The sequence below is a fragment of the Triturus cristatus genome, chromosome 9, assembly GCF_964204655.1.
Source record: "Triturus cristatus chromosome 9, aTriCri1.1, whole genome shotgun sequence".
In the NCBI taxonomy this organism is placed as follows: domain Eukaryota; kingdom Metazoa; phylum Chordata; class Amphibia; order Caudata; family Salamandridae; genus Triturus; species Triturus cristatus.
In genome coordinates this window covers 1,165,691,983-1,165,706,549 of record NC_140592.1, presented here as the reverse complement: position 1 = coordinate 1,165,706,549, position 14,567 = coordinate 1,165,691,983, and the positions used below count along the sequence as shown (strand labels likewise).

The 14,567-nt window shown below is 43.0% G+C and overlaps 1 protein-coding gene across 1 annotated transcript in view; it reads right to left on the bottom strand.

Annotated features, from left to right (window-relative positions):
* Nucleotides 1-14,567, bottom strand: part of RAD51B (RAD51 paralog B) — a 2,869,137-nt gene that overhangs the window by 2,003,260 nt on the left and 851,310 nt on the right. The window contains exon 3 of the mRNA XM_085627892.1: nt 7,966-8,079. Within this exon, the coding sequence (XP_085484018.1) occupies nt 7,966-8,079 (114 nt within the window). The remainder of the gene's footprint in view (nt 1-7,965; nt 8,080-14,567) is intronic.

Genomic DNA, 14,567 nt, shown 5'->3' with positions numbered 1-14,567 from the left:
GGATTTTCTATCTTGCCCTTATGGGAAGATAGGCATGTAAACAGCCTTCCCCATTCTATCCTATGGGCAAGATAGCCTCTCAGCAGTGAAAAACGAAAATGGCTGTAATTCACTACCAGGGCATGTTACACACCTCAGTACATGCCCTACCTTTCAGATACACTGCACCCAGCCCAGGGGGGTACCTAGGGCCACCATAGGGATGCCTGACATGTACAGAAAGGGAAGGATAAGGCCTGGTCAGTGGGTGCACTGGCCAGGTCGACATGGCAGTCCTGGACTGCACATAGGCACTGCAAGCAGGCCTAAGACATCATTGTAGCGCTACTCCTGTGGGTGGCACAATCAGTGCTGCAGCCCACTAGTAGCATTTGAATCACCAGCCCTGGCACACTCAGTGCACTTTACTAGGGGCTAACAGGTGAAACAAATATACCAATCATGGATAACCAATCAATATAACAATTTATACAGAGAGCATATGCACTTTAGCACTGATCAGCAGTGGTAAAGTGCCCAGAGTCCTATTGCCAACAACCATGGGTCAGAAAAAATAAAGGAGGAAGAAGCAAAAAGTTTGGGGATAACCCTGCAAAAAGGGCCGTTTCCAACAGTCACCATCCTGAACGACTGACTCTTCAGGAAAGAGTTGAGTGCCCGGAGGTCTAGAATGGGCCTCCACTTCTTCTCCTTCTTGCGTATAAGAAAGAAGCGGGAATAGAATCCTTTCTCCCTCTGAGACGATGGAACTCGCTCGATCGCTCCTTTCCTCAACATCGCAGATATTTCTCGGAGTAGCAGTCGCAGATGTTTGTGTGGAAACCTGCGGGGAGGGGTTGCAGGTGGGATAGTGGTGAATTCCAGGGAATGGCCGAATCGTATTAATTGAAGTACCCAGCGATCTGTGGTGATGAGATGCCAATTTTCTAGGAAATGGGTCAATTTTCCTCCAATCTTTGATGAGGGAAATAGTCGCTGGACTGGCTGGAGTAAGTGGTCACTGGCGTCCGCCGGTGCCCCTCTTCTGGTTTTTACTCCTGAAGTTTGATCTCCCATAAGAAGACTGACGACCTTGTTGTTGCTTCTGCTGGTACTGGGATTTATTCTGGTAGGAATACGAGGACCTATTCTGATAGGATCCCCTGTAGGAGGACTGGCCTCTGGATTTGTTGCCTCGAAAGGACTGATTCCTTGCTTGCAAAGTACCAAGCGCTATAGCCGTATCAGTGTCTTTCTTGATTGCTTTGAGCGCCTCGTCAATCTTATCCCCGAAAAGGTGTTGGCCGTCGAAGGGCATGTCCAGCACTTTCGTCTGCACTTTCTGCCTGAACGATGTTGCCTTAAGCCATCCCTGACGGCGCAGGACTGCAGCCCCAGCCAATTGACGGAAGCCTGTCATGGCCAAATCTATGGCACAATCAATGATCTCGGCTGCCGAGGTTTGGCCCTCAGTAAGTAGTGCCTTGACCTCCTCCTGAACTGCGCTTGGCAGCTCCGCTAGATATAGGGCTATATCTTCCCAAAGCTGGCGGTTATAACACCCTAACAGGGCTATGGAGTTGGCCATCTTGATGGTCATTGCCGATGTGGTAGAAAACCTTTTACCAATCGTGTCCAACTTCCTGCCTTCCTTGTCTGGTGGGGCTGACAGAGGAAAGGAAGGGTTGCGAGAATTCTTCTGGGCCGCCTGGGTTACGACCGAATCCGGTTTCGGGTGTCCATTAAGGCAAGCTGGCGCTGTGGTTGGAGCCTTGTACTTCTTATCCAGGCGTGGAACAACCGCAGGTACAGAGGCCGGCGTCAGCATCAGTTTCTTTCCCTGGTCCCAGAGAAAGTCAATAATTGGGATCGACTTCATTGTCTTCTTTGTCTGCTCCTTGAAGTCATGTAGGAAGCACTCAGTCTCAGTCGATTCCATCACCATATGAAACCGCGTCGCTGCTCTTTCCACTATCCTATGGAAACCGCCAATATCCACTGGCGGTGAATCTGCTTGGCGCGGTTGCGGTGAAGCTGGGGAGGATGCCACATACTCCTCCTCCTCATCGTGATCCGTCTGGTCTTCCTGGACTTCCCCCTCTTCCATTTCTTCAGGCTCCTCATCTGAAGATTCTATCACCTGAGGTGGCACTTTCTCCTGGCGGACCTGAGTAGTTGGCCGTGTCTGTTTTGGGGCTGTCGTTGGTGGATTTGTAGTAGGCATCGGGCCCCCTGTCTCCAGTGCCGGTGATTCCGGGAAACGTTGTTTGTAGTCCCGGATAAGGTATTTGAGGTCATTAACAATTGACAGGGGAAGGCATACCATCGGGGTGACCTCCGTGCGAACCTGATCCCGGAAAGGGTGTTCCTGGCAGCTCATCTCCTCCTGTTCTTCGTCCGTGCTCTGACATTTGACGTGCAGCTCTGAAGGGGAAGTAGCTTGATCCAGGAGTTCTTCTTCAGACTCCTCACTCTGAAGAATCTCCATAGGCAAATGAGTTTGCACCTTACTTGGAGACGTTGTTTCTGGTGTAATCTGTTTCCTGGTCAGTTTGCCAGATCCAGAACCCTGTACAGGATCCCCTGCTGTCGTCTGTGTTGTTGTCGACGGTGGTAGGGTCATAGACGACGTTTCTACGAGTTTGGATTTCTTCCATGGCTCAGTAATACCTATGGTCGACAACGATTTCTCCGTCGACGATACCCTCGTCGACAGCATGGCCTTCGTCGACGGTGTCTCCGTCGACGATGTTTTCCTCGTCAACGATGCCTTCGTCGACGATGTGCTAGTCGACGATTCATTCGTCGTCGACGCCTTCGTCGTCGATGTCTTCGTCGTCGATGTCTTCGTCGTCGACTCTCCCGTCGACGGTGGGCTCCTCATCGACGATGTTGTCGTCGACGGGACAATCTTCGTCGTCGACGAGGACTTGGACGTCGACGACGGCTTTAGCAGTATAACAGATGAAATAGGTGTACCTGCTGACGACGATTAAGGAGTGGTCGTCGTCGACGAGAAGTCGTCGTTGACACAGTTGTCGTCGCTGTGGAGACATAACCTGGCGCCCCAACTCTTTTTTGCGCTGAGGAGGTTGTCGCCATTTTGCTGGCCGACTGGGTAGGCTTCTTAAAAGTCTGAGGATCCTTGTCAGACACTGAAGATTTTGAAGATCTTGCCTCTGAAGACTTCTTGTGTGCCTTCATAGGAGGAGTGTCTGAGGGGCCAGGAGACGTCACTCTCGGCCTCTTCAGGGAGACTTCAGAGGTCCTTGAAAAGCTTCCCTCTGAGGATACCACACTCTCCCTGTCCTTAAGCCTGTCCAGCCAGATGAGCAGACGACCTTCTCTGTCCCTCAAGGTCTTGTGAGGGAAAGACCTACATATTTTACAGTCCTTAGGTACGTGGTCAGGATAAAGGCAATATAGGCAGAGGACATGCTTGTCGTCCACATGCAGCCTCTTCTTCCCACATGAAGAGCAGGCCCTGAAAAGGGCTTTCTTCTGGGATTCAGACATGCCAGAATTTTTAGAAGAAATAAATCACTCACTGCAGTGATAAGTGGCCTGAAGCAATCTCTGTTCAAGTTCTTGAAGAAATAAGTCACTTTTAAAAGTGAACAAGTTGGTTTTAAAGAAATCCTGAGGAGAACTCAGGCTGGAGACTCCCTAGCACAACGTGCGGTAGAAAATCTGAGAGACTGAGGCTCCTGCCAGGAAGGTTCTAGAGGGAGGTGATGGCTGATTGGCTGGCTCTGAGAGTTTGGTCCTTTTTACATAAGGACAAGGATAGGCCACTAAGGAGAAGCCCTTAGGCCTATTTTTCTCTATGTATGTCTATAGGATATTACTTTTTTATGTACCGGAGGCTCCCGTCCCGGCGACAGGGAATGATTCAGGCATGTTAATCTATGAAAGACACCCCTAATACTGGATAATCACAAACTATAGGTCTTAACATTTTTTTAAAAAGATCTGCAAAACTTCGCTTGAAGGATATTCTAGTCATAACCCAAAGTTAAAAACTACCAAAATTGGTCAGTAACTTGGAGCTACGCAACCATAAGTCCCCTATACACTACTTATGATCTTACACATTGCAGTTGACAACACATCTGACATCATTCGGTTCATTAACATCACAAATCACATTGAAACCAACATCTTTATTTTAAAAGAAACTGCTTGGGGGTAGCACTCATGCCACCAAGCAGATTCCCATATACAAAATACCCAGGGTAAGAAATTCTAAGCTTCCATCAAGTCTCAACCGCAGAGCCCACCAGGCATAGGTTTGTGCAGTCTAGAGCAAGCCTTAGATTTCACTGTCAGCAAAATGATGCTATGTCACAGCTGGTATTTTTTATGTCAAAAGTGTAATGAAAATAAAAAGTGCTGCAATTTCATTCACTAACAATACACATCTTCTCAGACATTGTCATCTGTGTATGTAGATAACAAAAGCAGGGTCATTACACTCACTCCCAATACCCATCTACTTGGACATTAAATTGTAGCTGGCAGGCTACAGCACCTGTGTTGATCCAAGTAACCTTGTGATGGACACAAATAGAAACAAGACTGTATTTCCACTTACAAAAATCAGATGTGAAAAAGAGAAATTGAGTGTGCCTTCTGTGAGGTCTTCCATGATATCAAGGGTGATTTACATGTCACAAGTGATAATACCAATGTTATTGTGATTTCCGGACATTATGAGCAGTGCATTGGGAAAGGTTATTGTTGCATAGTTTAATATAATCTACAAATAAATGTGAATTTCGGGGGTATTATGTTTTTTCCCAAACACTTTAGTTGTAATCCGTGCAAACAACCATAATGACCCTGTACAAAGATTTTGAGAGTAGATTTCCATGTTTTTGTTATGATATAACGAGGCTCCTACTAAACATATCCACCTCGCACAAGGCATAGCTCTTTTGCCATGCACTCCAACATGTCCCCCTCTTCCAAGTGCTCCCTGGCCATGGATCTGATCCAAAACGTTAAATTACTGACATTTTCAAGTCATGGAGAACTCGTGAATTATTATTCCCCCAAAGCACTATTCAGTCCACATAGTATGATGACACATGTGACATCACAAAGGACATCAAAAGACACTATACGCATGCAATATAAATTCAAGTTGTGATACATGAGTCACTTTAATAATTTGTTGGTTATATTAGAACATTGCAATGATGAGAGCTCCACTGAAGACAATAGAGTAGCTACGGGCTTATAATGGCTGTTATGAGTCCGGAGCGCCTACATTCCAATGTTTGTCTTCATGTTTTTCCCTTTTTGATTTAGAATATTCTACCCGTAGTGGGTTAAATGTACTAATAGCCTTACAGCCCTTCTGTCTTGGATTATACCAGTTGCTAAAGGCCCTCTCCTTAATTATAGGCTCTTGCCTGCGGCTTGGATCTATAACTCGGGCTTAGGGCCTTTAACAACCGTTATAATGTAGATGTTCACCCCATACACAGTTCTCCAAAAGAAACCTTCATTTGAAAAGGGTAATTAACCTTGACATCACCAGAAGGTGTGACTCCTATGCCTTCTTCAGATTCCCCCCAAGCACCTTCTAGAGTCCTAATTACCCCAGATTCAACATTACATAGCTTGTGACATTAATGTACGGTGTCCTGAAAGGAATACCGTTAGACCTGGCATCTTTGGCGTTGGTTTCCCCTGTATTTTTGCCTTTGCTTCCTGTTTTTTAACTGTGTGTTGGACTTCGTTTTTGCTGGTCTAGATGCTTTGGGCACTTTGCACTGCTGTTCAGTGCCAAAGTGCAAGAGCACCCTCTGTAAATTGTTGTCATGGATTAACGGTTCAATAATTAGCTTATTTGATTTACTACTAAGACCCTAATACAGTGTACTGTGTGTGCCCAGGGCCTGTAAATCAAATGCTGCTAGTGGGCTTGCAGCACGGATTGTGCCACCCAGACAAGCAGCCTTGCAAAAGGTTCTCAGACTTGCGATTGCAGGGTCTGTGTGCAGTTGAGAACTGCCATGTCGACCTGGCAAGCACACCCACTTGCCAGGCCGTAGCCTTCCATTTTCGTATATGTGAGTCACCCCTAAGGTAGGCCCAAGGTACCATTGTGGGCAGTGTGCCAATTTCGTTTTTCACTATTGAAAGGCTGTCTGTCCCACAGGATAGAATGGGGAGTTTACTTAGTACATCGTATAAGTTTAACTGCCATGGGAACGTGGAGTTTGATATGCCTGAACTCAGGATATGCATCTTTTAGTAAGGATGTTTATTATATTCTGGGTTTAAAAATACCACTTTTAGAAAGTGTCTATTTTCGTGCTTAGCCATCCAGTGTGCCTTTGCTAGGTTTGTGTATTGACTGTATGGCTTAGGAGTGACAGGAGCTGGGATGTGGATTCTGTTCAGACAGCCACTGGGGGGTGTGAGGTGTGTCCTGCTTTTCCAGGGTGAGTCAGGGCTGGGTAGACCTGGGCTGCATTTAGGGTAGGGGGAGGAGATTTCCTTTCTACCTGAATGGGCCTGGTCCGCTTTGGACAATTCTGTCTCCACCTCCTACCAGGAAGCTGCACCAGAGAGGACAGAACGGGTTTTGACTAAGCACAGAGCCTCGCTGACGCTAGAGAACAAAGAGAAATGGACTATAAAATTTGAGGCCCAGACCCCTGAACTTTAGATTACTTCTGGAATTCAAGAGGAACCTATGCTATGGAGAAGAGCTGGGAAAAGCGGAAGGAGGAGTACTGCCCCTTTGCTGTGTGCTGTCTGGGGTTGGCCTGCAGTAGCAGTTCCTACCAAGGAGAGGAACGGTGTGCTGTTCCTGTGACTTTTTGAACAGGGGCAAGGTCTATTTCAAAGCCCTTGGAGGTAATTTTCAAACAGGATACACAGACTTCACCGTCCCTCTGGGCACTGTCGCTGGAACCGCTGGATTCAGACCCCGCAGACGACAAGAACAGTCGACTCTGTCACCGAGTCAATCGCTAGTTCCGTGTCCTGAAGGCATCGCCGCACTTTGAACTGCATTCCTGGTCTCACCGATGCCACTGGGCGACTGTCACAGAGCCGCTGCTTGCACCGCCTCCTGTGGGCACCGCACTCCGCGCCACTTCACTCTACCTGGACCTCAAAGACGCTGTCTCCGCCCGCCCAAACATCAACCGGCTCCTTCACCTGCACTGTGACCTGCCAGCACAACATCGAGCACTGCCTCACTCCGCATGATCGCCTCAGTCTCACCTATGCCGTTGGACAACCATCACCAAAACGTTGACTGTACTGCGCCGTGAGGGCACCACGCGCTGTACGGCTTCTAATTTACCTGCCACCGCTATGGTTCCCCCCCCACTGACTTGTACCCACAGGTTCGGCCACAATGAGAAAGGTACTGTCCGTCAACGCTACAGCTGATCCGTACCGACGCGGTCGGCTGGAACTGTTAGACTGTTGTTTTCAGCATCGCAGTAGCCCCAGACGGAGCTACCGACTCAGAAGAACTGTGTTTGTAAGCTTAGTCTACAATTTGAAGGTTAACTTGTAAAGTACCTATTTTTCCAGTATTGTATGTAGGATTTTTGTTGTTTTTGTTCTTGTTGATTTAGATAAAGATTTGCTATTTTTCTAAACTGGTGTGCTGTCCATTTGGAGTGTTTTTACTGTGTAACTGTATGCATGCACAAATGCTTTACACACGGCCTCTGAGATAAGCCTGTCTGCTCGTGCCAAGCTAAAAAGGGGGTGATCAGGGTTTTCTTTTAGAAGTGTATCCACCTTACCCCGACTAGGAAGAAGGGTCCCTACTTGGACAAAGGTGCAAACCATTGCCAACTAGAGACCCCCATTTCTAGCAAACACCAACAGAAAGCCACATTATAACACATAGCCCTTGACAACAGGCTAGAACACTACATTTCACATTTTAAAAGATTTACATTTTTTTTTGTTTACTATTCGATAACTTCAAAGGGAAAAATAACTTACAGTTTGCATCTTCGGTGCACAAGCCTTGCTTACAGTTCCAATGAGCTTTTCAACAATCTGAAGGCTCAGACCAGTCACTTTCATGAGATCCAGAAATGACATACACAACATGTCCTAAAAGATAAACAGCCAGCTAGTTAAAAGGTTCACTGGAGAAACTGTTTCTCAAATATTTCACATTTTATACACATATTGACTCCCACTGTCCCAGCCACTTGCTTCATACGTCGGTACGGTATTTGGAGAAAACCCAGTTCTGATTCACATATATCCAGGACCTCATCATTGCAATTTGAGTGAAAGTTAACTAGATGTTAAACCTGTGCCTTTATTCACTTGGATAACTGCTTTTTGCAGTCCCAATGCCTTTGAATAAGATAGCTCGTAAAAGCTAATCTATTGATACAGATGTGCATGGTTCTGTGAACGTTTTTAATCTAGACATCACTTTGGATACCCAGATCCAACTCATCATGAAAGATGAAACTGCAAGCCAGTTAATGGAAGCATATTATTTCTACCGACAACCACAAGGTAGAAATCCAGTGTTCTTTCATTGCCACACAGACGCTCCCATTGATCCACCACCTAGGGTGCCCTCCTCTGACTTCTTGAACTACATGTCCACTCTGCCAATGCTCTTCGACAGTAAAGTTGCCTTAGCTCACCTTTATGGTGCTCTGCCAAAACGCTTTGCTGCCTAGGCATCAAGTTTACACAACATTGAGGAATTGGGTGGCAGGGAGACATGGTGGAGCCTTAGTACTGGTTTCTAAATATACCACATTACAATGAAAACGTATCACAACACCCTCCAGTAATATTCCGCATAAAACTGATTTTAGAGAACAGGACTCTTTCAGTCAACAAATCAAATGGAGTCTGTGGTCTTGATGGGGGGCTTCTTCGAAGATTTGTACAGTGAAAACCACAGAAAAACTACAGAGTACGCCCTGGAGTCGACTGCCTTGCCAAACAATTGGGATATCTGATGCCACTGAGCTTGACCTCCAAATCCACACTGTTACCACAAGCCACTTTTTATAGACTAATTTATTCTAAAGGGCAATGAGGTGCCTGGACCCACAAGAAGGTTAAGATAAACTAATTTACCATACATACAGAAAAAAAAGAAAAAATAATATGTCAGTGAGAGATAAAACGACTACCGACAGCAGAGTTAGAAAAAGGGATTAGCAAACCAAGCCTGTCTCCACTTACTGAATTTTAGAAACTAGTACATTGGCCTATTTGAAACATCATAGTCATCTGACCTCAAAAGCAATCCAAAGGGAAAAATCATTTCAGGAAGAAAAAAGCTTACATTCGCTTTTTGTGTAAGGCAGGGAAACCATCTATTTATAATAATACTGAAGTTTATATAGCACAACAGCTACCTGAAAGATAGTCCTGGTGCTCTAGAGCAACAAGTAACGCAATGCAGGGCAATATCGGAAGCTAGGGGCAGACCTAGTTATTGCTAAAAAGCCCTGTCTTCAGTGCTTTCCTAAAACAGCTCTCTGTGTTTGCATGGCAGAGGTACCCAGGCAAGGCATTCCACATTTTAGCTGTTCTTGCAGAGAATGCCCTACCTCCCAGACGGGCTTTTGCAAAGCGGAGAACACAGAGCAGATTCTGAGTGTGTGATCGCAGTGAACGATTCTGCTTATAGCCGCAGAGTCTTAGTTTGAGATAGTTGGGACATTCTCCCTTAAGTGCACAATAACTCAGAGTCAGGGTCTTAAATTCTATTCTTTTAGCTACTGGGAGCCAGTGTAGCTCTTGCAGGTGCGGAGAGACATGATGTCGAAAGGGAATACGTCTTATCAGCCTCGCAGCCGCATTTTGCACCATCTGCAGACATCTAATTGAATATTTAGGCAGGCCGAGATATAGGCCGTTCGCGTAGTCCAGCCTGGATGTTACAGTGGCGTGAACTACAGATTTACGGCAGTCTTCCGGCAGAAAATGTAAGACTCTGCTGAGGTTTTTTAATTTGCTAAAGCACCCAGCGGAAACTTACCACACCGTATTAATTTTTTTGTCCCTGCTGTTTTCCCCGGGTTGCTCGTATTCACCGGAACACAAGCAACCCCAAACGGTTTTCGTCCTAGTTGTGGCTTATCAGGACATGGGTCCTGTGCACACTGACTGGAACCAAGCTGTACCTGGCTGATAAGCTCTAACTAGGACAACACCATTCCTAGATTGCTTTTGATCCATTCACAGAGGATCTCGCCTATTTGGGCTGGACTGTTCCAGTGAGCAGGGTCAAAAATGATTTGCATTTGACTGGGTCGAAACTGAGGTGGCATGATGTGCTTCATAATGATGGATTGGGATGCGGCCCGAGTCATTACCAGTGGCTGAGAATAATTCAAGCATTCCATCACTCAGTTTCTATCACAAACATATAAAAAGTCGGTCTATTAAGTTTATCAAAGGATTGGCACATCAACACATATGAAGCGGACATATCGGGTTTGTCAATAAATCAATAATTATGTATCATTAACTATAATCCTATTTACTTCCATGTTTATACATTGCATTGGTTATTAATAATCACTGTCACAAATATTTTAATTAAAGCATTTTTCTACAAAACAACCATAAACATGTTTTGAGTCTTTCATTAACATTCTCCAAGCCACACAATGCAGCCATAGAACTAACCCACCCAATGGGTACCCACACTCCAGAGATAGGATATATATATATATATATATATATATATATATATATATATATATATATATATATATATATATATATATCCCAAGAATAGCTTCAAGCATCCTTCCACCGAAGGTGATAAAGATGAGGAACGGCACACCAGGAGAATGTACAAAGTTTTATTGTACACAAAAAGCAAGACGACGCGTTTCGCCGTTCAGATTTACATTTAGAACATTCCATGTTGTGATTAGCATCTTTAACTAATTTACTAAAAGTCACTGTTTTACTCTCTGGTAATGGTAAATATATTAACCTTTCAGAATCAACATTAGTACTGCTTGTGTTCATACAGTTATCACAACAATGTTCCCATTTATAAGAGACACCAAATAAATTTTCTACTTCTACCCCTTCATCTTCCAGTACCATCAGGATATACATCAAGAATTCCTGTGCATCTTGCTGGACATTTTGTGTAAACTGTGTACGTCCAGAATATACATCTAAAAGATTAACATCAGAAGCACTTTCTATTTTATTTTTATCATTACTCAGCTTCTCATAAAGGAGACACAGCAAAGAACAGAATCTTTTTTCATGATTCAGTATTATCTGCTCTTGCAAACTTTCAAGATAAAATACAACATTCAGCACTACATTTGCGTAGCAGTTGACAACCAGAGCTATTTTCAAAATGACAACCAACAACCTCTTCCACACTGTCCTTTTTCTTTTTGCTTGCAGTCACATCACTATCTTTTTGTTTTCTCTTCTGTACATCCTCATTACAGATATTCTCAAATCTCCTTTTCCGACAAACAACACGTTTTTCAAACACAGGATACTGACCTAAATGAGGAGCATAGCTTTTTCTTAATCTCTTATACTCCTTTACACAGTTTGCATCAGCACTTACTTTTGAGTCATCAAAGTCTATCATGAATAAACCAGATAATTTTTTCACGCGTGAAAGCAACATATGCCATACCTTCTTTGAACACAGTAGACCCAATGTTTACAAAAGCACTATCAACAGTTAATCCTTGAGACTTGTGAATAGTTACAGCATATGCTAGAGAAATCGGAAACTGCTTCCTACGTACATATAAGTCTTTCACTAACAAAAAACAAACTGAACAACGACTAATCACTTTAACCTCTTCAATCTGATCAAATTTTATTTTTAAGAATTCAATTCCATCTTTTTTCTGGTACTTTACAAAACCCACAACTTTACCCATAGCTCCATTCACTAAACCTTTTTCTACATCCAAATTGCGTCTTAAAATTACTCTACAGTTCATACACACAAAGATTCTTTCCCAAACCAGCTGTTTTTGAAATGTTTTTCTCCAGAGAATCCAATTTAGTAGCCAATTTGCCTGTCATTATAATAGTTATTCGTTCATGTTGAATTTTATCGACAGCTTCCAGTTTTATGATCTCTTCATTTTCCAATTTCAAAAGTTCTTGATTGAATACAGAGCATTCATGTAGTGTTGGCATTAAGCAGATTACAGTATTTTTTACAGCAATTTTCTTGTATATTTTCTCTGGAACTATTTCTTCTGTTGTAAACAAATTACTCAGCAATCGACTCTGTAATGCTTTTCTGCCATGTTCTGTGAATAGTCCAATTCTTATATCTTTCAGAATACTTGCATAGTCCTCATTATTGGCTTGCCTCATATTGGTAATGAGTTCCTTATACTCAAAATATGTCCAAATATTTACATTGCCTATACTTCCTAACGACTTTTTCGTGTCTTCATGTGTAAGAGTATGGAATACCGGTTGTCCTTTAACTGGAGTAAGTTGCAAAAGATCCCCAAAAACTAGGACGTGTTTTCCTCCAAATAACACGTCATACTCTGTCTTCAGAATTTGCTGCATTCTTAAATGGACAAAGGCAAGCATTAAGTTTGATACCATGCTTACCTCATCAATAATGAGTACTTTCAATTTCTTCAATACTCTTGAAACTTCCAAGCATGCTTCTCCTGCTAGTTTGTGGTACTGTATTTTATTCTCATGCTCTACTGGTAACATTAGCAAACGATGTAAGGTAACTCCTTTTATGTTATACGCTGCTAACCCAGTTGGAGCAGTAACAACACAAGACAAAATGGAATCCATTTTCTTCTGTAGGTAGCTTCTAATTACATTAATTAAGAAACTTTTTCCAGTTCCTGCTTGTCCACTTACATACATTCTCATTGGTTCGAAAGATGTGCATGAGCACTCTTTCTTTTCATGTAGTAATCCGTGATCAATTTTTTTCCTGACTTCTTCATACATTTGTTTTTGTTCTTCATTCAGTTGCTGCTCCAAATATGTTAAGTCTACTAAATTTTCCTGAGCTTGATTCATAGCTGTTTCTACTTCATTCATGGCTATTGCTGCTTCATTTTCTACAATAGGTTGTCCTAGAGGATCTTGACTAAATGTCCCAGAACTTTGACTGTCTTGAGAACTGTCTCTAGCTACTTCAGCTGCAATTGTTGCTTCTTATTCAATTTCTTCATTTAACATTTGAACATAAGTTGTGAAAGTACTGCATTCTATGCTGTCTTTGCTAGCATTGAAGGAATCTTCATAACTCTGGAATTCTCCAAGTAGTTCATCCTCTGAACGCCATGGTTTAAACAGCTGCAAAAGTGCCAAGTAGTAAAATTCCTTTTTGTCAGGAGTGTCACAACTCGGCTTCCGGTGATTTATCAAACTTCCCTTTGTTTGCTTCATCAAACATCCTTCCTCATCACTAACTTTATATTTTCCATTGTTGATATCTTCTGTGGCATTCCGTTTAAAAATGAAGTTCTGCAGCACTTCATAAAGACACATGTTCTCAAGGTGATGACTTCTTTGTGGGTAATATGTGTCCAACATGTTTGTTCTTAAAATGTCGGTACTTTCTGGTTCGAACTCTGCTAAATACTCAATTTCTCGAATAGATTTCAGTACCCGATTTCGCATTCCTGCAAGGCCTAAACTTACCCAAATTATTCTTCTGGATTTCGAGTACAGGCTTGCAGATGATAACCTATCTGAGCATTCGTAGGATCCAATTTCTCGATGCGATAACCTCTTTAAACTGAAACTGTATAGCTTCTTACTGACAGTCTTCTCGTGAGAAATCTCTTCCCACATTTCCTTCAATTCCGTTTTCTCAGATTTAGTGATGTAAGACATGACATACCGAGCAACAGCAATAGAATTGTCAGCCACATACTGTATATCCATGTTAGCATTCCACATGGATAAAATGACTGGATTGTAGTCATTTATATATTTTGACTCTTCTTTTCTTCTTAGGTTGTAGGTATTCTTAGGCGATTTTCTTGTAATAGTATGTCGCACAGCTGACATAAAACTGTTTACTCTTGCTTTTTAAAGAACAGGTCGTGGAAATCCAAATCGACATTTTGTGTAGAATTTATCTTTACTCTTGTACTTTCGTCGACAGTATTTTCCACACCGATGACTTTGGAAACGTAAAACTTTATCTTTTAAGTTTTTCTCTTCTGTGCTTTTAGGTATAGCACATGTTGCATATCCTTCAATGAAAGATAAAACTGCTTCATCAGCATATGTGGAGCACCTCTTGCTTGGTACTCTTTTCTCCAAAAGAAATCCACAACTTCTCCAAGAGGTGGATTTTTTTTATTGCAGACGAAGGACATCATAGCCTCAAATCTGTGATTGAAATATCTGCAAACATTAACCGGATCTAATGAGCACAATTCTCCTGCTGTCTTGTATTGGATGTTTTTAATGTTTGAATTTGCCTCTCGCAAAAAATTCAGTAAATCATTCCAAGCGTACTCAGCACAGCTCAGGGTAAGGAACCATGTAGGAGTTCCTAAATTCCGTAACATACACTTCAATTCTCCATGGCGTCGGTACCAATATTCATTAGTTCC